This window comes from Saimiri boliviensis, chromosome 2, assembly GCF_048565385.1.
Source record: "Saimiri boliviensis isolate mSaiBol1 chromosome 2, mSaiBol1.pri, whole genome shotgun sequence".
In the NCBI taxonomy this organism is placed as follows: domain Eukaryota; kingdom Metazoa; phylum Chordata; class Mammalia; order Primates; family Cebidae; genus Saimiri; species Saimiri boliviensis.
Genome location: NC_133450.1, coordinates 57,451,889 through 57,473,999, shown reverse-complemented (window position 1 = coordinate 57,473,999; position 22,111 = coordinate 57,451,889). Strand labels below are relative to the sequence as shown.

The 22,111-nt window shown below is 42.8% G+C and overlaps 1 protein-coding gene and 1 pseudogene across 1 annotated transcript in view; one reads left to right on the top strand and one right to left on the bottom strand.

Annotated features, from left to right (window-relative positions):
* The window catches only part of SNX6 (sorting nexin 6), a 70,934-nt gene that overhangs the window by 16,341 nt on the left and 32,482 nt on the right, over window positions 1-22,111 (top strand). The window contains exons 3-7 of the mRNA XM_039468860.2: window positions 2,477-2,581; window positions 3,698-3,808; window positions 9,690-9,811; window positions 12,666-12,789; window positions 17,465-17,560. Coding sequence (XP_039324794.1) covers window positions 2,477-2,581; window positions 3,698-3,808; window positions 9,690-9,811; window positions 12,666-12,789; window positions 17,465-17,560 — 558 coding nt within the window. The remainder of the gene's footprint in view (window positions 1-2,476; window positions 2,582-3,697; window positions 3,809-9,689; window positions 9,812-12,665; window positions 12,790-17,464; window positions 17,561-22,111) is intronic.
* On the bottom strand, window positions 5,515-6,786 carry LOC120363937 (heterogeneous nuclear ribonucleoprotein A1-like; annotated as a pseudogene).

Here is a 22,111-nt window from a genome sequence, read left to right as displayed (position 1 = left end):
TTTTTTTTTCTTTTTCTTTCTTTCTTTTTTTTTTTTTTGAGATGGAGTCTTGCTGTCACCAGGCTGGAGTATAGTGTTACAATCTCGGCTCATTGCAACCTCCGCCTCTCAGGTTCAACCAACTCTCCTGCCTCAGCCTCCCAAGTACCTGGGACTACAGGTGCACACCACCATTCCAAGCCAATTTTTGTATTTTTGGTAGAGATGGTGTTTCATCATGTTGGCCAGGATGGTTTCGATGTTCTGACCTCATGATCGGCCTGCCTTGGCCTCCCAAAGTGCTGGGATTATAGGTGTGAGCCACCTCGCCTGGCCTCACTTCTTAATTTTTTTGGAGACAGGGTTTGACTTGGTTGCCCAGGCTGGAGTGCAGTGGTGCAATCTCAGCTCACTGTAACCTCCACCTCTTGGGCTCAAGCCATCCCACCACCTCAGCCTCCCAAATAGCTGGGACTACAGATAGGCAACACCATGCCCAGCTAATTTTGTATTTTTTGTAGAGATGGGATTTTGCCTTGTTGGCTAAGCTGATCTCAGACTCCTGAGCTCAAACAGTTTGAATGCCAAGGTAGGTGGATCACTTGAGGTCAGGAGTTCAAGACCAGCCTGACCAACATGACAAAACCCTGTCTCTACCAAAAAATACAAATACTAGCTGGGTGTGGGGGCCCGTGCCTTTATCTGTGAGGTGGGAGAATCACTTGAACTCAGAAGACAGAGGTTGTAGTGAACTGAGATCACACCACTGCACTCCAACCTGGACAAGAGAGTGAGACCCCATCCCCAAAACAAAAAGTAAAATGTTATACACACACATGTTTGAAATCATTGAGTAAACAGCTTTGCGTTTAGCATATTTTTCATTTACAATATGATTAAAATTTGGGATACTAATGACGAGGTGAGATTCTTAAAGTAAGTTCTAGGTTTTACACCTAGAGTACTGTCTTTGGAACAATGTATTTCATGCCTTTGCAGCTTGCTAAGACTTATCTTTTAGTGTTTTGACTCTTTACCTAAGTCTCAGAATTACCCAAACAAGTTAAAGTATTTATTGTTTTAAAGAGTAAGAAAAACAGCCAGGCGCGGTGGCTCACGCCTGTAATCCTAGCACTTTGGGAGGCTGAGGTGGGTGGATCACCTGAGGTCAGGAGTTCAAGACCAGCCTGTCCATCATGGAGAAACCCCATCTTTAATAAATAAATAAATAAATAAATAAGAAAAACAGATGAAGTTTAAAAATCATGAATAGAAGAGTCTTATAAATGAGAAAGCAGGAGCACTAAATAGGGAACATATCCATTTCTTCAAATGTAGCTTATGGAGTTACTTTCTTAGCACTTTACATTAATATATTTAATTATATTTGATAGTTTCTATGTATAGTCCTAATATAAAAAGATAAGAATTAAAATTGTTGCTCGATAGTCTTTTGTTTTTTGCGTTTTTTTTTTTTGAAACGGAGTTTCGCTCTTGTTACCCAGGCTGGAGTGCAATGGCGCGATCTCGGCTCACCGCAACCTCCGCCTCCTGGGTTCAAGCAATTCTCCTGCCTCAGCCTCCTGAGTAGCTGGGATTACAGGCATGAGCCACCATGCGCAGCTAATGTTTTTGTATTTTTAGTAGAGACGGGGTTTCACCTTGTTGACCAGGATGGTCTCGGTCTCTTGACCACGTGATCCACCCGCCTCGGCCTCCCAAAGTGCTGGGATTACAGGCTTGAGCCACCGCGCCCAGCCTCGATAGTCTTTTTATTATTTTCTTGTGCTTCAAGGCAGACACGTTCCTTAACTCTTGAACTTAGATGGACCACTTTCTTAGGTTTTTTTTTGTTGTTGTTGTTGTTGTTTGTTTTGGGTTTTAGTTTTGTTTTTTGAGAGACAAGGTCTTGCTCTGTTGTCCAGGCTGGAGTGCAGTGGCACAATCACTGTTCACTGTAGCCTTGACCTCGTAGGCTCAAGCAAGCCTCCTGCCTCAGCTTCCCATGTACTGAGAACACAGGTGTGCACCACCGCATCCGGCTAATTTTTTATTTTTTATTTTTGTAGAGACAGGGTCTTGTTAGGTTGCCCCGGGGTGGTCTTGAACTCCTGGCCTCAGTTGATTCTCCTGCCTTGGCCTCCTGAAGTGCTGGGATTACAGGCATGAGCCACCACATCTGACTGAAAAGAGTTTCCTTTTTAAATGAAACCGTAACTAAACTGTAACAAATCCTGATTAGCTCAGTGAGTTACATAAAACAGAGTATAGTTGAATACTATAGAATGAAAATTCTAGAATTTAATACTATAGAATTAAGATAATAGTGTTGCCCAGAGCACCTGCTCCAAAATGTATGTTAAATGGTTTTGAGTACTTCTTTAGACTTAATAATCTTCTGTTATTTTTGTTTTGTTTTTGCACTGTCCTGAGAGAAAAAATGAAATTATATAAAAGCACATTATTTTCATTAAGATACTTGTTTTTTTTTCCCTAGCTTAAAGCAATAAATGTAGATCTTCAAAGTGATGCTGCTCTGCAGGTGGACATTTCTGATGCTCTTAGTGAGCGGGATAAAGTAAAATTCACTGTTCACACAAAGGTAAATGTGATTTTGTACTTCTATTATTTTAGCCATTTATTATACTACATATGTGATATGTTGACTGGGACTTGGATTTTAAACATAATTGGAAAGAGACTATTTTAACAAAAATAGTTATAGGAAATCTACTTCATTTTAGATTAATATTCTGAGAACCAGAACCTAGACAGAAAGCAAATATAACTTTTTTTCCAGATTTTTACTAGTAGCTTTTACCATTCTTGTTACTTTTAATTTTGTTGTTCTTTCTGTTAGTCAAATTACTGCCTTACAAATTATTTATTTATTTATTTATTTATTTATTTATTTTTTGAGACAGAGTATCACTCTGTTGCCCAGGCTGGAGTACAGTGGCACAATCTTGGCTCACTGCCACCTCTGCTTCCTGGGTTCAAGCATTTCTCCTATTTCAGCCTCCTGAGTAGCTGTGACTATAGATGCAAGCCACTACGCACAGCTAATTTTTATATCTTTAGTAGAGACGGGGTTTCGCCATATTGGTCAGGGTGGTCTCAAACTCCTGACCTCAGGTGATTCATACACTTCCGTCTCCCACAGTGCTGGCATCACAGGCATGAGCCACTGTGCTCAGCCTAACATAACTTTTAAGTAACTGTAGCAGTAACAGTATGGTATAAAAGTCTGTCAGCTTACTTTCCCAACAGTCCAAAGAAAATTTGGTCTAGATATCTCAGGGTTTTATGATGCACTTTAAAGGGCATTGATGGTCTTGAAATAAGGTGAAATTTTTTTTAAGTGATAGGAAATATTTATTAAAACCTTTTTAAGGCCAGACATAGTGGATCATGCCTGTAATCCCAGTACTTTGGGAGGCCAGGGCAGGATGACTGCTTGAATCCAGGAGTTCAAGACCAGCCTGGGCATCTTAGACCTCATCTTTACAAAAAATAAAATTAGCCAGGTGTGGTGGTATGTGTCTGTATTCCCAGCTACTTGGGAGGCGGAGGTGGGAGGACTGCTTGAGCCTGGGAGTTTGAGCCTGCAGTGAGCCGAAATTGTTCCACTCCAGCCTAGTGACAGAGCAAGACCCAGTTTCAAAAACCTTTTCACTGTACATTTGATTTTTATTCAAGAAAATCTCTATCTTTACAGAGCTCATTGCCAAATTTTAAACAAAACGAGTTTTCCGTTGTTCGGCAACATGAGGAATTCATTTGGCTTCATGATTCCTTTGTTGAAAATGAAGACTATGCAGGTTATATCGTAAGTATTGAGACTCCATTTTAATCCCATTTTCTAGGAGGTTTTAGATACTTGATTATGTTTTGGAATCTTGTTTAGCATGTTTTGTGAACTGTTATTTTTTTTGAGATGTAGTCTTACTTGTGTCGCCCAGGCTGGAGTGCAATGGCACGATCTCGGCTCACTGCAACCTCCGCCTCCTGGGTTCAAGAGATTCTCCTGTCTCAGCCTTGTGGCATTACAGGCGCCTGCCACCATGCCCTGCTAACATTTTTTTGGATATTTAGTAGATACGGGGTTTCACTACGTTGGCCAGGCTGGTCTTGGACTCCTGACCTCAGGTGATCTGCCTGCATCAGCCTCCCAAAGTGCTGGGATTACAGGCATGAGTCACCACACTCAGCCTGTTACATTTTTTAAATTGCCAGTTACAAAACATGTTTGGTTACCACCTTTTATCTCGAATTGTTTTCTTAGGGGGTGTAGGAGTATGTTATGTTCCCTCATTTAAATTTAAATTCCTACTGTTTGTTAAAATTGAAATGGGCTTTTCCTAGGGATTAAGGAGATGTTACAAACCATACTAGTTTTAAAACCGTAGTTGGACACTTAAGAGTTGGAAGTCTCTTTAAGACGTTATCTAGGCCAGGTGCAGTAGCATGCCTGTAATGCCAGCACTTTGGGAGGCTGAGGCTAGTGGATCATCTTGAGGCCAGGAGTTCAAAACCAGCCTGGCCAACATGGTGAAACCCTGTCTCTACCAAAAGTGCAGAAATTAGCTGGGCGTGGTTGTGTGCCTGTAATCCCAGCTACTGCAGCCTGGGCAACAGAGTGAGACTCTTTCTCCAAAAACAAAAAAAAAAGATCTTCCTCTGTCACCCAGGTTGGAGTGCAGTGGTGCGATCTTGGCTCACTGCAACATTCGCCTCCCAGGTTCAAGCAATTTTCATGCCTCAGCCTCCTAAGCAACTGGGATTACAAGCGTGTGCCCCGTCTCCTAGCTAATTTTTGTATTTTTGGTTAGAGATGGGGTTTTGCCATATTGGCCAGGCTGGTCTTGGACTCCTGACCTAGGTGATCCACCCACCTTGGCCTCACTAAGTGCTGGGATTATAGGCATGTGCCACCACGCCTGGCCTCAGGTTACCTAATCTTAATATATACCAGATGTGGCCAGGCATGGTGGCTTGCACCTGTTTATCCCAGCACTTTGGTAGGCCAATACAGGCAGATTGCTTGAGCACAGGAGCTCGAGACCAGCCTGGGCAACATGTTGAAACCCTGTCTGTACCCTCCCAAAAAATTAATAAATTAAAATAAATATGTACCAGATGTTATAATCAAAAATAGATGGTTATCATGTCTCAGCTGTTAACCACATTCAGATTTCTAAAATTTAGTTATGATTTTTTTTTTTTTTTTTTTAAATCATTATGACTTGTTTTCATCTCCATCCTTGTGGCTACCACTCTTTTTTTTTTTTTGAGACAAGGTCTTGCTCTGTCACCCAGGCTGGATTATAGTAGTGCTAAGCATAGCTCACTGCAGCCTCCAACTCCTGGGCTCAAGTGATCCTCCTGCCTCAGCCTTCTCAGTAGCTTAGACTACAGATGTCTACACCCAGCTAATTTAAAAAAAATGTTTTTTTTTTTTTAAAGACATTTATTCAGCGTCACGATCAGACTATTATATTTAGCAATCAACAGCATGGATGCAAAAAAAAAAAAAGAAAAAGAAAAAAATCTACATTAAAACCCTTTGTTGGAATGCTTTACACTTTCCACAGAACAGAAACTACCTGTTATACAATTAGTCACAAATACAGTCCTCGAGTTGTTTGCCCATACACATGAGTATTTGTCTAAATCATGTCTTCTTTGTAGCAGCTAGGCCCTGCCATCACTCTGCTTGGCTGAGTTCACAAATCTGTTGTAACCTGTAGCTTCCCTGTCACTTCTCTGGCTCTCCTCTCCTGCTAAGCTTTGTTTCCTAATTAAAATCTTCTGCCACTGCCATAGCTACTGCTGCTACTGGAACCGCCATAGCCACCTTGGTTTCGTGGTTTGGCAAAGTATTGGCCACCACCACCATAGGGGCCAGAGCTTCTGCCTCCAAAGTTTCCTCCCTTCATGGGTCCAAAATTTGAAGACTGATTGTTGTAACTGCCAAAATCATTGTAGCTTCCACCACCTCCAAAATTGCCTCCATCATTACCAAATCCGTTATAGCCATCCCCATTGCCACCATATCCACCACCACCACGGTTGCCACCAAAGCCACCATGACCATTGAAGTTTCCTCCATGACCAAAGTTGTCATTCCCACCGAAACCACCTCCACGACCAACACCAAAGTTTCCAGAACCACCTCGACCTCTTTGGCTGGAGGAAGCACTAGCCATCTCTTGCTTTGACAGAGCTTTCCTAAATTCACAGTTGTGGCCATTCACAGTATGGTATTTCTGAATGACAGTCTTATCCACGGAGTCATGGTCATCAAAGGTTACAAAGGCAAAGCCCCTTTTCTTGACACTGCCTCTGTCAGTCATGATTTCAATCACTTAAATTTTTCCATACTGTTCAAAATAATCTCTTAGGTGATGTTCTTCAGTGTCTTCTTTAATGCCACCAACAAATATTTTTTTCACAGTTAAGTGGGCACCTGGTCTTTGAGAATCTTCTCTTGAGACAGCTCTCTTTGGTTCCACAACTCTTCCATCCACTTTGTGTGGCCTTGCATTCATGGCTGCATCCACCTCCTCCACAGTTGCATACGTGACGAACCCAAAGCCCCTGGAGCGCTTGGTATTTGGATCTCTCATTACCACACAGTCTGTGAGCATTCCCCATTGCTCAAAGTGGCTCCTCCGGCTCTCATCGGTTGTTTCAAAGCTCAACCCTCCAATGAAGAGCTTCCTCAGCTGCTCCGGCTCTTTAGGAGACTCTGACTTAGACATGATCGCAGGGAGAAGAGAGACTTTAACGATGCTTCTTCAGTGGCGTCCATGGGCAGAAAGCTTAAAAAAAATTTTATAGAGAAGGGTCTCACTCTTTGCCTAGGCTGGCCTCAAGTGATATTCCTCGGCATCCCAGAGTGCTGGGATTACAGGCATGAGCCGCCAACATGCCCAGCCAACAGTTCTTATTTATATTCCCTTCCTTCTAAGATAATTTTTTTCTTGTATCTTTTTCTTGAGTGATATGTCTCTTCTTGGTCTTGTTTTTTTTTTTTTTTTTTTTTTTTTTTGAGACGGAGTTTCACTCTTGTTACCCAGGCTGGAGTGCAATGGCGTGATCTCGGCTCACCTCCACCTCCTGGTTCAGGCAATTCTCCTGCCTCAGCCTCCTGAGTAGCTGGGATTACAGGCACACGCCACCATGCCCAGCTAATTTTTTATATTTTTAGTAGAGACGGGGTTTCACTGTGTTGACCAGGTTGGTCTTGAGCTCTTGACCTCGTGATCCACCCGCCTTGGCCTCCCAAAGTGCTGGGATTACAGGCTTGAGCCATCGTGCCCGGCCTTGGTCTTATTTTTTTTTTTTTTTGAGACGGAGTTTCGCTCTTGTTACCCAGGCTGGAGTGCAATGGCGCGATCTCGGCTCACCGCAACCTCCGCCTCCTGGGTTCAAGCAATTCTCCTGCCTCAGCCTCCTGAGTAGCTGGGATTACAGGCACGTGCCACCATTCCCAGCTAATTTTTTGTATCTTTAGTAGAGACGGGGTTTCACCACGTTGACCAGGATGGTCTCGATCTCTTGACCTCGTGATCCACCCGCCTCAGCCTCCCAAAGTGTTGGGATTACAGGCTTGAGCCACCGCGCCCGGCTTATATTTTTATTTAAGCTTAGTGCTTACTTACTCCCTGACTGTAGATGAAAAGAATGAAGTTAGTCATTGTGTCTTGTTCTTTTATTTTTATTATTTATTTATTTATGTGTTTGAGATGGATTTTCACCATGTTGGTCAGACTGGTCTCGACTCCTGACCTCAGGTAATCCACCCGCCTCGGCCTCCCAAAGTGCCGGGATTACAGGCGTGAGCCACCACGCCCGGCCTTGTTCTTTTATTTTTAAAACAGTTTTTTTGGGCTGGGCGCGGTGGCTCACGCCTGTAATCCCAGCACTTTGGGAGGCCGAGGCAGGTGGATCACGAGGTCAAGAGATCGAGACCATCCTGGTCAACATGGTGAAACCCCGTCTCTACTAAAAATACAAAAAATTAGCTGGGCATGGTGGCACATGCCTGTAATCCCAGCTACTCACAGGAGGCTGAGGCAGGAGAATTGCCTGAACCCGGGAGGCGGAGGTTGCGGTGAGCCGAGATCGCGCCATTGCACTCCATCCTGGGTAACAAGAGCTAAACTCCGTCTCAAAAAAAACAAAACAAAAACAAAAACAAAAACAGTTTTTTGTTTCTGGTACACTCCTCCAATCCAGGACCTGTTTTTTTTTTTTTTTTTAAGACGGAGTTTCACTCTTGTTACCCAGGCTGGGGTGCAGTTGCGCGCTCGGCTCACCGCAACCTCCACCTCCCAGGTTCAGGCAATTCTCCTGCCTCAGCCTCCTGAGTAGCTGGGATTACAGGCACGCACCACCATGCCCAGCTAATTTTTTTTTGCATTTTTAGTAGAGATGGGGTTTCACCATGTTGACCAGGATGGTCTCGATCTCTTGACCTCATGATCCACCTGCCTCGGCCTCCCAAAGTGCTGGGATTACAGGCTTGAGCCACTGCGCCCGGCCCCAGGACCTGTTTTAACATCCCTGCTGGATTGTTATGTATTCATTAATTTTAAACTTTTAAATTAATTAGTATTAATTTAAAAAAAAACAATAGTGGGTTGGAAATAGTAGTTTACGCCTGTAATCCCAGCACTTTGGGAGGTAGAGGCAGGTGGATCACAAGGCCAAGAGATTAAGACCAACCTGGTCAACATGGTGAGACTGCATCTCTACTAAAAATACAAACATTATCTAGATGTGGTGGCATGTTCCTGTAGTCCCAGCTACTTGGGAGGCTGAGGCTGGAGAATCGCTTGAACCCAGGAGGCAGGGGTTGCTGTGAGTCAAGATCCCACCACTGCACTCCAGCCTGGGTGACGGAGTGAGACTCCATCTCAGAAACAACAGCAGCAACAACAAAACATGATAGCATAAAGCTATTACTAGTTCATTAATTTTAAAAAATACATTTGTATTTAATCATACCATTTATATAGTTTTGGAAAGTAATATGCATATTATACATATTCAGTCTGTAGTTAGAGTTTAGTATACACATGAATTTGAGGACGCCAGGTTGCTGTAGGAGTCTGCAGATTGAAATTTAGAAATTTAGAACTGCTGTTCTAATAGCAGAAAGTAGTCCTATGCTGTATTTCTTCTTTGGTATAAAGGACCTCAGAACTCTTAATTTCTAGAACTAGTCAAGTTCTCCAATATGAATTGGGTGTTCCTGGTGTTCAGCTCATTCTGGATACCCTTACCTTTCTCAGACAGTCTTTTATGGTGGCAGTAGTACAGTGTTCAAAAAATGAAATAGTTCCTTAAAATTAGTTCTGTTAGCCGGGCGTGGTGGCTCAAGCCTGTAATCCCAGCACTTTGGGAGGCTGAGGCGGGTGGATCACAAGGTCAAGAGATCGAGACTATCCTGGTCAACATGGTGAAACCCCGTCTCTACTAAAAATACAAAACAGCTGGGCATGGTGGCGTGTGCCTGTAATCCCAGCTACTCAGGAGGCTGAGGCAGGAGAATTGCCTGAACCAGGAGGCGGAGGTTGGAGTGAGCCGAGATTGTGCCATTGCACTCCAGCCTGGGTAACAAGAGCGAAACTCCATCACAAAAAAAAAAAAAAAAAAAAAAAATTAGTTCTGTTTTGAGTTCTGTTTTGGTTTTGTTACAGATTCCACCAGCACCACCACGACCTGATTTTGATGCTTCAAGGGAAAAATTGCAGAAGCTTGGAGAAGGAGAAGGATCAATGACAAAGGAAGAATTCACAAAAATGAAACAGGAACTGGAAGCGTATGTGGTTTTTTGTTTTGTTTTGTTTTTGTGGTTGTTGCCTCTGTTAATTGTGCTTGCTTTAATGCCTTTTTTGGTACTTTCTGATATGCCATCATTTTAATTGTTTCACCACGGAGACCATTTCTGGAAGATGCAGGTTTAAGTCATACAACCAGTATTAATGATCATGATCAGAGCCTACAGGAAAATTATAGAATAACTGTCTCCACTGTAAAATTATTTAAATTCATATTTTAAATAGACCCTGAAAGTTGAAAGCAGAAGATCCAAAAGCTTATTTTAAAAACTTAAAAGGTCCAGTCTATCCTTGAATTTAAGGGGAAAAAGAAATAGAGAACATGACTTTTTTTTTTTAATTGCATTTTAGGTTTTGGGGTACATGTGAAGAACATGCAAGATTGTTGCATAGGTACACACATGGTAGTGTGATTTGCTGCCTTGAGAACATGACTTTTTTTTTTTTTTTTTTTTTTGAGATGGAGTTTCGCTCTTGTTAGCCAGGCTGGAGTGCAATGGCGCGATCTTGGCTCACCACAACCTCCACGTCCTGGGTTCAGGCAATTCTCCTGCCTCAGCCTCCTGAGCAGCTGGGATTACTGGGCACGTGCCACCATGCCCAGCTGATTTTTTGTATTTTTAGTAGAGACGGGGTTTTACCATGTTGACCAGGATGGTCTCGATCTCTTGACCTCATGATCCACCCGCCTCGGCCTCCCAAAGTGTTGGGATTACAGGCGTGAGCCACCGCGCCTGGCCGAGAACATGACTTTTTAAAGCAGAATAGACATTGTTTTGTTTTTTTCTATTTACAAAGCCTCAATCACCACCAACCTAGTTCTCTCTTTTCAGTATGCGCGTCTACCATATTTCTCAAAAGAGAATGTACTGAGCAACTCTGTATATATTCTGTTTTCTTAAAAATGCATATGTGGCTGGGCGCAGTGGCTCATGCCTGTAATTCCAGCGCTTTGAGAGACCAAACCAGGCGGATCATGAGGTCAGGAGATTGAGACCATCCTGGCCAACATGGTGAAACCCTGTCTCTATTAAAAATAGAAAAGTTAGCTGGACATGGTGGCACATGTCTGTAGTTCCAGCTACTCAGGAGGCTGAGGCAGGAGAATCGTTTGAACCCGGATGTGGAGCTTGCAGTAAGTCAAGATCATGCCACTGTACTCCAGCCTGGGTGACGGAGTAAGATCTGTCTCAAAAAAAAAAAAAAAAAAAAAAGCATATGTATGTGTGTGAATTATCACAGTTTTTGCAAGGATCTAAACATTTCTAGTATATATGAAACTAAAAGTCATTTAGTGAAAAACAGTTTTTAACTATTCTCTGGTTACTTTGCTTCTATATTCTTTCCCTTTTGGGCAGAAGCCACAGGCAGAGAAAAGAAGAAAGGGAAATTACGTACAGATTGAATATCCCTTATGCAGAATGCCTGGGAGTGCATTTCAGATTTTTAGTTATTTATTTGTGAGTATTTGCATTCTGCTTACTAGTTGAGCATCCCTAATCCAAAAGTCTGAAATGTTCTGGTAAATATTTCCTTTGAGCATCATGTCTTTTTCCCAAAACATTTCAGATTTTAGAGTACTTTGGATTTCAGTTTTTCAGGTAGAGATACTCAACCCATGTTTCCTTTTTAGTGTATTTGCTGAAAATACGGACTCTTTCCCCTTTTATTAAACATTTGGAATAATTTTGGATTTGCTGTATATTTGAGTTGTCCAAGGAAATAATTTTCCTTGCGTTATCACCTCTGTCACGTTTTCTTGTCATTTCTCCCCTTCATGCGTTTCCTCTTCTCGTCTTCTACTAGTTTCAGTTTTTAGTTACATATTCACACTGCTACTAGACTTTTTTTCAGAATGCTCAACTCTTAAAAAGATAAATCGTAAAGCAGGTCTTGGATACAAGCAGTGGTCTGATAGCAGACAGATCTATATTCAAAGTTTATAAGATTGAAAACTGGAAATGAGCAGAGCACATTAATATTGAAGAATCTGTGATTTTCCAGAGGCCCTGATCATGATTCTTTTGTGGTCTGGTTAGGGGTTGGATAACAGAGAACCTTGGGTTTATTCTACTGCTACCTCCATCCTCTGCATCCTTCTTTTTTGTCTTCACTGAATGACTACCCTCACAGAGATCAAACTTCTCCCAACATTGGTCCTGCTGGTTTGCTGGTATGTAAAACTTATCCTTCTTGCACGTAGTTGAAGCAAGAATATCAGGCCTTTTTCTTGAATGTCTTTTTTGTTTTGTTTTTTCAAACTGACATGTATTACTTTGTGGTCTCTGGGATTCATTACTGGTATTAAAATATTTTAAACACAATTCTTTGGTGTAATGGCAAACAAAAATCAGTTTCTTCATAATGTGTTTCTTGTGTGTTTGGGTAATTAGATGAAAATAATTATTAACGTTGAAAATATGCTCACTGAGGTTTGGGTTTGTTTTTTTTTTTTTGTACTAAGTTGTTTAAAAGCAGTAATTGTTTATTGAATCATTAAGATTCTGTCAAATAATTTGTAGAATACTTTCTCTAGAGCTGAAAACAACCCTGTAGTTAACTTTAACATCAACTTGCATAGTTAGAAAAATTTGTAAAACTTAAAAATTTTAACATTTAGATATAAATACTATTAACTGGCATGAAATCTTTTTCAAAGCTGGGTTTTATATATTTCATTAACAGTTCAACTAAAACCCTTTTTACATGAATTATATGTTTGTATCTCTAATTTTGCGTTTGGAATCATCCAAAGAGTATTTTCTGAAAAAAATTGTTGCAGGTGACTTTAATTGATGTAGTTTTTTTACCTTTAATTTTCTTTATTGTTTCTAGTGAATATTTGGCAATATTCAAGAAGACAGTTGCAATGCATGAAGTGTTCCTGTGTCGTGTGGCAGCACATCCTATTTTGAGAAAAGATTTAAATTTCCATGTCTTCTTGGAATATAATCAAGATGTGAGTATCAGATTGATTGGCGATCAAGTTCTTTTTAGAGAGTCACTGGAAAAGGCAAGAGTAGTTAGAAAAGGCTCAAGGCATTTTTTTTAGAATGTTTGTATTTTTTTTTCTTTGAGACAGAGTCTTGCTCTGTCACCCAGGCTGATATGCAGTGGCACAGTTTCGGCTCACAGTGACCTCTGCCTCCCGGGTTCGAGTGATTCTTATGCCTCGGCTTCCTGAGTAGCTGGGACTATAGGTGTGCACTGCCATGCCCAGCTAATTTTTTTTTTTTAGTAGAGACAGAATTTCACCATGTTAGCGAGGTTTGTCTTAAACTCCTGACTTTAGGTGATCCACCCACCTCAGCCTCCCAAAGTGCTGGGATTACAGGCATGAGCCACTGCATCTGGCCAAGGTGGTTGAGCTTTAAAGATTTCTTCGTTTATAGTGCTAGCAAAACATTTTTTACTGGATGGCTGATACACATCTTGGAATCTGTGTTTGGATGACAAGATTCGTTCATAATTTTCACAGAAAATAAATATAGCATAGTGCTTATTTACTTACAGGTTAACCTCAAGATCAAAGAATTTTGGCCAGGTGTGATAGCTCACACCTGTTAATCCCAGCACTTTGGGAGGCTGAGGCAGGAGGATTGCTTGAGCTCAGGAGTTCCAGACTAGCCTGGGTAACAGTGAGACCCTGTCTCTGTTAAAAAAAAAAAAAAAAAAAAAAAAAAAAATGCTGGGTGCGGTGGTTCACACCTATAATCCCAGCACTTTGCGAGGCCAGGGTGGGCGGATCATGAGGTCAAGAGATGGAAACCATTCTGGTCAACATCATGAACCACTGTCTCTACTAAAAAATACACAAATTAGCTGGGTGTGGTGGTGCGCGCCTGTAGTCCCAGCTACTCCGGAGGCTGAGGCAGGAGAATTGCCTGAACCTGGGAGGCGGAGGTTTCAATGAGCCAAGATCACGCCACTGTACTCCAGCCTGGTGACAGAGCGAGACTGTCTCCAAAAAAAAGAAGAAAGAGAGGAAAAAGAGAAGAAAGCAAGAAAGAAAAGAGAGAAAGAGGGAGGGAGGGAGGGAAAAGAGGCCAGCTGGGTGCGGTGGCTCACACCTGTAATCCCAGCACTTTGGGAAGCCAACACAAGGCAGGGCAGTCCCTTGAGGCCAGGAGTTCAAGACCTGTTTGGGTAACATGGTGAAACCCCCATCTCTACTGGTAACACAAGCATTAGCTGGGCATGGTGAGGCTTTCCTGTAATCCCAGCTCCTTGGGAGGCTGAGACATAGGAATTGCTTGAATGTGGAAGGCGGAGATTGTAGTGAGCTAAGGTCATGCCACAGCATGGATGACGGAATGAGATTCTGTCTCCACACAAAAAAAAAAGTTTTTGTGTAAGGATGAGATACTAAAAATTTGATTTAGGAAAGCTGTCTCAGGCAACAGAATGGATTGGAATAAGATGAGAATTATTAACCTAATAGTTCAATGTAGTAGTCTAGGAAAGAGACGAGGAAGACTTCTAGGAAAATGGGAGTGGGAGGGGACAGTTTTCAGTCATTTGCTGGTAGAATTTGAGCTATGCAAGAAAGGAAGAAGTAGATATTTCAAGATTTAATGAGACCTGTGGAATTTTAGGGAACATGTTGGAGTCAGAGGGACTGTTGGGATGAAGGGGCCACAAATCAAAGAGGGAAGACAGAAATTTTGGAGATTAGTTTTTTTGTTTGTTTTTTTTTTAAGACAGGAGTCTCACTCTGTTGTTGCCCAGGGTAGAGTGCAGTGGGGCGATCTTGGCTCACTTCAGCCTCTGCCTCCCAGGTTCAAGTGATTTTCCTGCCTCAACCTCCTGAGTAGCTGGGATTACAGGCACGTGCCACCATGCCTGGCAATTTTTCTTTTCTTTTCTTTTTTGAGAGAGACAGTTTCGCTCTTGCTGCCCAGGCTAGAGTGCAGTGGCACAATCTCGGCTCACTGCAACCTCTGCCTCCTAGGTTCAAACAATTACCTACGTCAGTCTCCTTAGTAGCTGGGATACAAGCGGATGCCATGACACTCAGCTAATTTTTGTATTTTTATTAGAGACGTGATTTTACCATGTTGGTCAAGGCTGATTTTGAACTCCTGGCCTCAGGTGATCCAGCCGCCTCGGCCTCCCAGAGTGCCGGGATTACAGGCGCCAGCCACCAATGCCTGGCTAATTTTTGTATTTTTAGTAGGTATGAGGTTTTACCATGTTGGCCAGGCTGGTCTCCCAACTCCTGACCTCAAGTAATCCACCTACCTCAGCCTCCCAAAGTGCTGGGATTACAGGCACGAACCACCATGCCCATCCCGGATATTAGATTATAATTAGCACTGTGTTAGACTCATCTAATGTGAGGTTACAGTTATAGTCTTCATGTAAGGAAATGATGCAGGCAACTGGATATAATATATAAGATTAGAGAAAGAGCTCACGGAGAGTATCCTAGTCTGTTTGGCTGCCATAACAAAATACCTTAGACTGGGTAATTATAGACAACGGAATTTATTTACAGCTCTGGAGACTGGTAATTCCAAGATTAGTGTGCCAGCAGATTGGGTGTCTGGTGAGGAACCTCTGCTTCATAGGTGGCACCTTTTTGTTGTGTCCTCACATGGCAGCGGAAGGGGCAAGAGGCTAACAAATTCCCTCAGCCTCTTTTATAAGGACTAATCCCATTTTTGAAGTCTCCACCCTCATGACCTAATCACTTCTCAAAAGCCCCACCTATTTTTTTTTTTTTTTTTTTTTTTTTGAGACGGAGTTTCATTCTTGTACCCAGGCTGGAGTGCAATGGCGCGATCTCGGCTCACCGCAACCTCCGCCTCCTGGGTTCAGGCAATTCTCCTGCCTCAGCCTCCTGAGTAGCTGGGATTACAGGCACGCGCTACCATGCCCAGCTAATTTTTTGTATTTTTAGTAGAGACGGGGTTTCACCATGTTGACCATGTTGGTCTCCATCTCTTGACCTCGTGATCCACCCGCCTCGGCCTCCCAAAGTGCTGGGATTACAGGCTTGAGCCACCGCACCCGGCCAGCCCCACCTATTTTTAAGAGATGGAATCTTGCTGTATTGCCCAGGCTGGGCTGTACATATGCAGCTGTGTATAGCTGCGTATATAATAGTTGTACAGTGGCTATTCACAGATGCAGTTGTAGCATATTGCAGTCTCACATTTCTGGCCTCAAATGATCCTCCCACCTCAGCCTCCCAAGTAGCTGGGACTCCCAGCATGAGCCACTATGCCTGGCTCAGGCCCACCTCTTCTTAATATCACCTTGGGAATTAAGTTATAAGATATGGGCCAGGCACAGTGGCTCACGCCTGTAATCACATCACTTTGGGAGGCCAAGGTGGTTGGAACACCTAAAGTCAGGAGTTTGAGACCACCCTAGCCAAATGTTGAAATCCCGTCTCTACTAAAAATATAAAAATAGACATGATGGTGCATGCCTGTGGTCCCAGCTACTCGGGAGGCTGAAACAGGAGAATTGTTTGAACCCAGGAGGCAGAGGTTGTGGTGAGCTGAGATCACGCCACTGCACTCCAGCCTGGATTACAGAGGGAGACTGCATCTCAAAGAAAAAATTTATTTTCAACATATGAATTTTAGGGGGACTTATATATTCGGACCATAGCAGGCAGTGACAGAGATTTATAAGTTATTTACATAAAGGTGGGCATTGAAGCAATGTCAGTATATATGGGAATTAGATGGGTTGCTCCTTTATGGGGTACCCTGATGCAGCAAGTGCTAGGAGTCAGTTAGGTGCTGCTTGTTGGTTTTGCCCTTGGGTAACCATTCATGTCGTTCAACGTCATCTTTTTGTGGCCCTTCTGCTGTAAATTGCTGACCCCAAGAGCCAGACAAGAGATAATTGGATGAGTACGGAGTTCCGAATGTATGGTATATATATTCAAAGTTATTGCAGAATTACACAATGGCATGTTGTACCCCAATAAATTTCACATATTTTAAGGAACTCCTGAGCTAACATTTTAATTGTGTATATATAGCAGTGTTTGACAAAATATGGTGAGAGAGCTGCTTGCAACAGAATTATCAGATATGCTCATAAAATGTGAAATATCTAGGGCTTCTTGTAGACCAACTGAACCTGAATCTTTGGGAGTGAGTCCTGAATATCTGTATTATTACCAAACTTGTTTTGTGCCCTAAAATTTGAAAATCATTGATATACATGATGAAATTGCCACTTGATTAAGATCAACAACTAGGATCCTGGCCAGGCGCGGTGGCTCACTCCTGTAATCCTAGCACTTTGGGAGGCTGAGGTGGGTAGATCACCTGAGGTCGGGAGTTCGAGACCAGCCTGACCAACAAGGAGAAACCTCATCTCTACTAAAAATAGAAAATTATCTGGGCTTGGTGATGCATGTCTGTAATCCCAGCTACTCAGGAGGCTCAGTCAGGAGAATCACTTAAACCCAGGAGGCGGAGGCTGTGGTGAGCCCAGATTGCGCCATTGCCCTTCAGTCTGGGCAACGAGAGCAAAACTCTGTCTTAAAAAAATGGGGAAAAAAAAAACTAGGATCCTTGAGTTTGCCATTTAAATATCAAAGAATAAAGGATGCACTGCTTTCCGTTTGTAACTTTAAAAAATGTTAACTTGTGTTACCTTTCTTTCAGTTGAGTGTGCGAGGAAAAAATAAAAAAGAGAAACTTGAAGATTTCTTTAAAAACATGGTTAAATCAGCAGATGGAGTAATTGTTTCAGGAGTAAAGGTAAGATTTTATTTGATTAGCTGTGGTATTAGTTGAGACTTCCTTTAAAGGGGAGATAGATTGAAATTTCAAATGTGCAGAATTGGCCAGATATGATACTTCACGCCTTTAATTCCAGCACTTTGAGAGGCCAAGGTAGGTGGAGCATGAGGTCAGGAGTTCGAGACCAACCTGGCTAACATGGTGAAACCCCATTTCTACTAAAAATACAAAAAATAAATTGAGCGTGGTAGCGTGCACCTGTAATCCCAGCTGCTTGGGAGGCTGAGGCAGGAGAATTGCTTGAACCCGGGAGGTAGAGGTTGCAGTAAGTCAAGATCACCCCATTGCACTCCACCTTGGGTAACAGAAGCGAAACTCCATCTTAAAAAAAAAATAAGGCCGGGCGCGGTGGCTCAAGCCTGTAATCCCAGCACTTTGGGAGGCCGAGGCGGGTGGATCACGAGGTCAAGAGATCGAGACCATCCTGGTCAACGTGGTGAAACCCCGTCTCTACTAAAAATACAAAAAATTAGCTGGACATGGTGGCGCGTGCCTGTAATCCCAGCTACTCAGGAGGCTGAGGCAGGAGAATTGCCTGAACCCAGGAGGTGGAGGTTGCGGTGAGCCGAGATCGCGCCATTGCACTCCAGCCTGGGTAACAAGAGCGAAACTCCGTCTCAAAAAAAAATAAAAATAAAAAAAATAAATGAAAACAAATGTGCAGAATTAGAGTAAAAGGTGTTTGGACAGTTAGAATTTTTAGCCCTAGGAACAGGAGGAATCCCCCTGATTCCTCTCTTTAGAGAGTTTCCTCCTGCAAGGGATTAGAAGTCTTCAGCAAAGGTAATTTGCCCAGTTGGAGCCCACACCTCTTCCCTTCACATCAGACCAGGTTCCAGGTGTCTGGAATCCCATATTTTCCTACCCAGATCCCAAGCCTTGCAGCTCCTATGTGGGCATCTTCCTTAGTTCATGCGATTCATGTGTATTCCATGGGTGGTTAAGGGGTGACCATGAGGCAGCTAGGTAGAGGGGAGGGACATTGTGCAGTTTGTAATGTCCACCCATATGCACGTGAAGTCCTCCTAGATGCGGGACGGACAGGCAGAGCTGCAGAGTGTAGCAAGAGGTGCTACATCTGTTTTTACATTTAACATTTAGCCTTGGAAATTTTAGGAGCAGACCTGGGTTCAGCTTTGGAGTTAGAAGATCTCTGTTGAGGCAGGGCATGGTGGCTTATGCCTGTAATCCAACACTTTGGGAGGCCAAGGTGGGTGGATTATTTGAGGTCAGGAGTTTGAGACCACCCTGACCAACATGGTGAAACCCCATCTTTACTAAAAATACAAAAATTAGCTGGATGGTAATGGCATGCACCTGTAATCCCATCTACTTGGGAGGCTGAGGCAGGAGAATCACTTGAACCTAGGAAACGGAGGTTGCGGTGAGCTGAGATCGTGCAACTGCACTCCAGCCTAGGTGGCAGAGTGAGACCCTGATCCCCCCCACCCCCCACCAAAAAAAAACAAAAAACCTCAACTGAAAACCAGTTGAGGTTTCAGTGTTGCTTCAAGGGACCTACATGTTCTTGGGAAAAGTTACTTCCTTTTTCTGGATCTCAAGTTTTCCCTTTTTCTTTTTTCTTCTTCTTCAAGATGGCACCTTGCCCTGTTGCCCAGGCTGGAGTGCAGTGGCGCGATCTTGGCTCATTGCAACCTCCACCTCCTGGAGTCAAGCAATTCACCTGCCTCAGCCTCCCAAGTAGCTGGGATGATAGGCACGTACCACCACATCTGACTAATTTTTGTATTCACCATGTTGGCCAGGCTGGTCTCAAACTCTTGACCTCGTGATCCACCTGCCTCAGCCTCTCAAAGTGCTAGGATTACAGGCATGAGTCACCACAGCTGGCTAGTTTTTCCATTTTCACAATGGGGTTAATAATACTACCCCCCTTACTGACTTATATTTTAATGGTAAGAGTCTTCAGATAAATCAACTCTTGTATCATTTTTAGAACATCATTAAGAAAAATTTAGGTGTTTTCCACACGTATTATCTCATTCAGTCTTTTTAATGAGAAAAATGTTTAAATTAGCAAGCAAATGCTAGGGAAAAAAAAGAATGCTGCTTTGTTGTCATTGCCTTTTTTTTTCTTTTTGAGACAGAGTCTTGCTCTGTCACCAGGTGCCAGGCTGGAGTGCAGTGGTGCTATGTAGGCTCACTGCAACCTCTGCCTCCTGGGTTTAAGCGATTCCCCTGCCTCAGCCTCCCGAGTAGCTGGGACCACAGGCAGGTGCCACCACCCCCAGCTAATTTTTGTATTTTTAGTAGAGACGGTGTTTCACCGTGTTGGCCAGGGTGGTCTCGATCTCTTTACCTCGTGATCCACCCGCCTCGGCCTCCCAAAGTGCTGGGATTACAGACATGAGCCACTGTGCCCGGCCTGTCGTTGCCTCTTTTTATAGACACATCCATAATAAAGTTGGTATATAGAATACTATTTGATTTGTACTGTGATTTTTTTCAGAGACAGGTCAGTGGATACTTGACAATGCATGTGCTGTGGCTGCTTTCCAATAAGGACTCAGTTTACTTCCATTTGATGCTGCTTATGAATTAATATCATTTTTTTAGCCATTAAATATAAAAACCACTAGGTTGATTATGATTTTGATAATTTTATTAGTAGGATAATAACTTTTTTTTTTTTTTTTTAATGGGGTTTCACCATGATGGCCAGGCTGGTCTTGAACTCCTGACGTCAGGTGAACCACCCACCTCAGCCTCCCAAAGTGCTAGAATTACAAGCATGAGCCACCGCACCCGGCTGGGTAATAACATTTTTGAACATTTATGATGATTGGTAGCCCACATTTTCTTGTTTAATCTTTAGAACAACTCTGCCAGTTAGTTTTTTCTACATTTTTATAGTCAAGAAGACTGTTACATATTGTGAATTTATTTTAATATTTATATTTTGTTTTTTGAGATAGGGCCTCACGCTATTGCCTTAGGCTGCTATGCAGTGGCCCAGTGTCAGCTCACTGCAACCTCTGCCTTTCAGGCTCAAGCAGTCCTCCCACCTCAGCCTCCCAAGTAGCTGGAACTATAGGGGCATGCCACCACACCTAGCTAATTTTTGTATTTTTTGTAGAGACAGAGTTTCACCATGTTGCTCAGGCTGACTTCCTGGGCTCAAGTAATCTGCTCACTTAGGCTTCCCCAACATGTTGGGATTACAGGTGTGAACAGCTGAATTATAGATTTTAATGATATTTTGTCAGTACTGACTCTTGGCGCTTGTGTTCTGTTGAAAAGAGTCTCCAGTTATGTCCTGTCAGCTGATGCTTTTTCAGTGAATGATTGTTAATGTAGAAGGAGGTAAAATACTGTTAATTTTTATTTTTGTGCCAGGTGTAGTGGCTTACTTCTGTAATCCCAGCACTTTAAGAGACTGAGGCAGATGGGTCAGTTGAACTCAGGAGTTCAAGAGCAGCCTGGGCAGCATGACAGAACCCTGTCTCTACAAATAACAGAAAAATTACCTTGATGTGGTGTCATGTACCTGTAGTCCCACCTACTTGGGAAGCTCTGTCAGGATTGCTTGAGGCAGGGAGGTTGAGACTGTAGTGAGCTGTGTTTGCACTACTGCGAACATGTTTTAGCCTGCATTACAAAGCAAGACTCTGTCTGAAGATAGTAATTTTTATTTTTAATGTATATATAGTTTTGTTTAAAAAATGATTGAAGACAATGGTTAATCGTATTATTGCTCTCAGATAGTTCCTCAGTGCAAACAGAAAGGGCCTTTATGACTAAGGCTAGGCAGCCTTCAGGAATGGCCAATAGAATGCATAACAGGCCAAGAAAAATCGATTTTCATTTCTGTTCAGTAGAATTTTTTTTTCTTTTTCCTTCAAAGCAGTTGATCACTTCTGCTGGCAATAATATGTTTACTGAAGTGGCAAAATTTTAGAGGCAGAGCACAAATGAGAATGTTTCAGAGTACAATATGTAAGGCTGGGTGTGGTGGCTCACGCCTGTAATCCCAGCACTTCAGCACTTTGGGAGGCCGAGGAGGGCAGATCACTTTAAGTCAGAAGCTTGAGACCAGCCTGGCCAACATGCCAAAACCCTGTTTTTACTAAAAAATACAAAAATTACCTGGCTATAGTGGTGCGCACCTGTAGTCCTAGCTACTTGGGACACTGAGGCAGAAGAATCAGTTGAACCCAGAAGGCAGAGGTTGCGGTGAGCCAAGATCATGCCACTGCACTCCAGCCTGGGCAACTGAATGAGATTCCGTTTCAAAAAAAAAAAAAAAAAGTGGTTATCACTAAGCCTTCAGTTATAAAATCATAGAAGATTTTTTTTTTTTTTTTTTTGAGCCGGAGTTTTGCTCTTGTTACCCAGGCTGGAGTGCAATGGCGTGATCTCGGCTCACCGCAACCTCCGCCTCCTGGGTTCAGGCAATTCTCCTGTCTCAGCCTCCTGAGTAGCTGGGATTACAGGCACGCACAACCATGCCCAGCTAATTTTTTTGTATTTTTAGTAGAGACGGGGTTT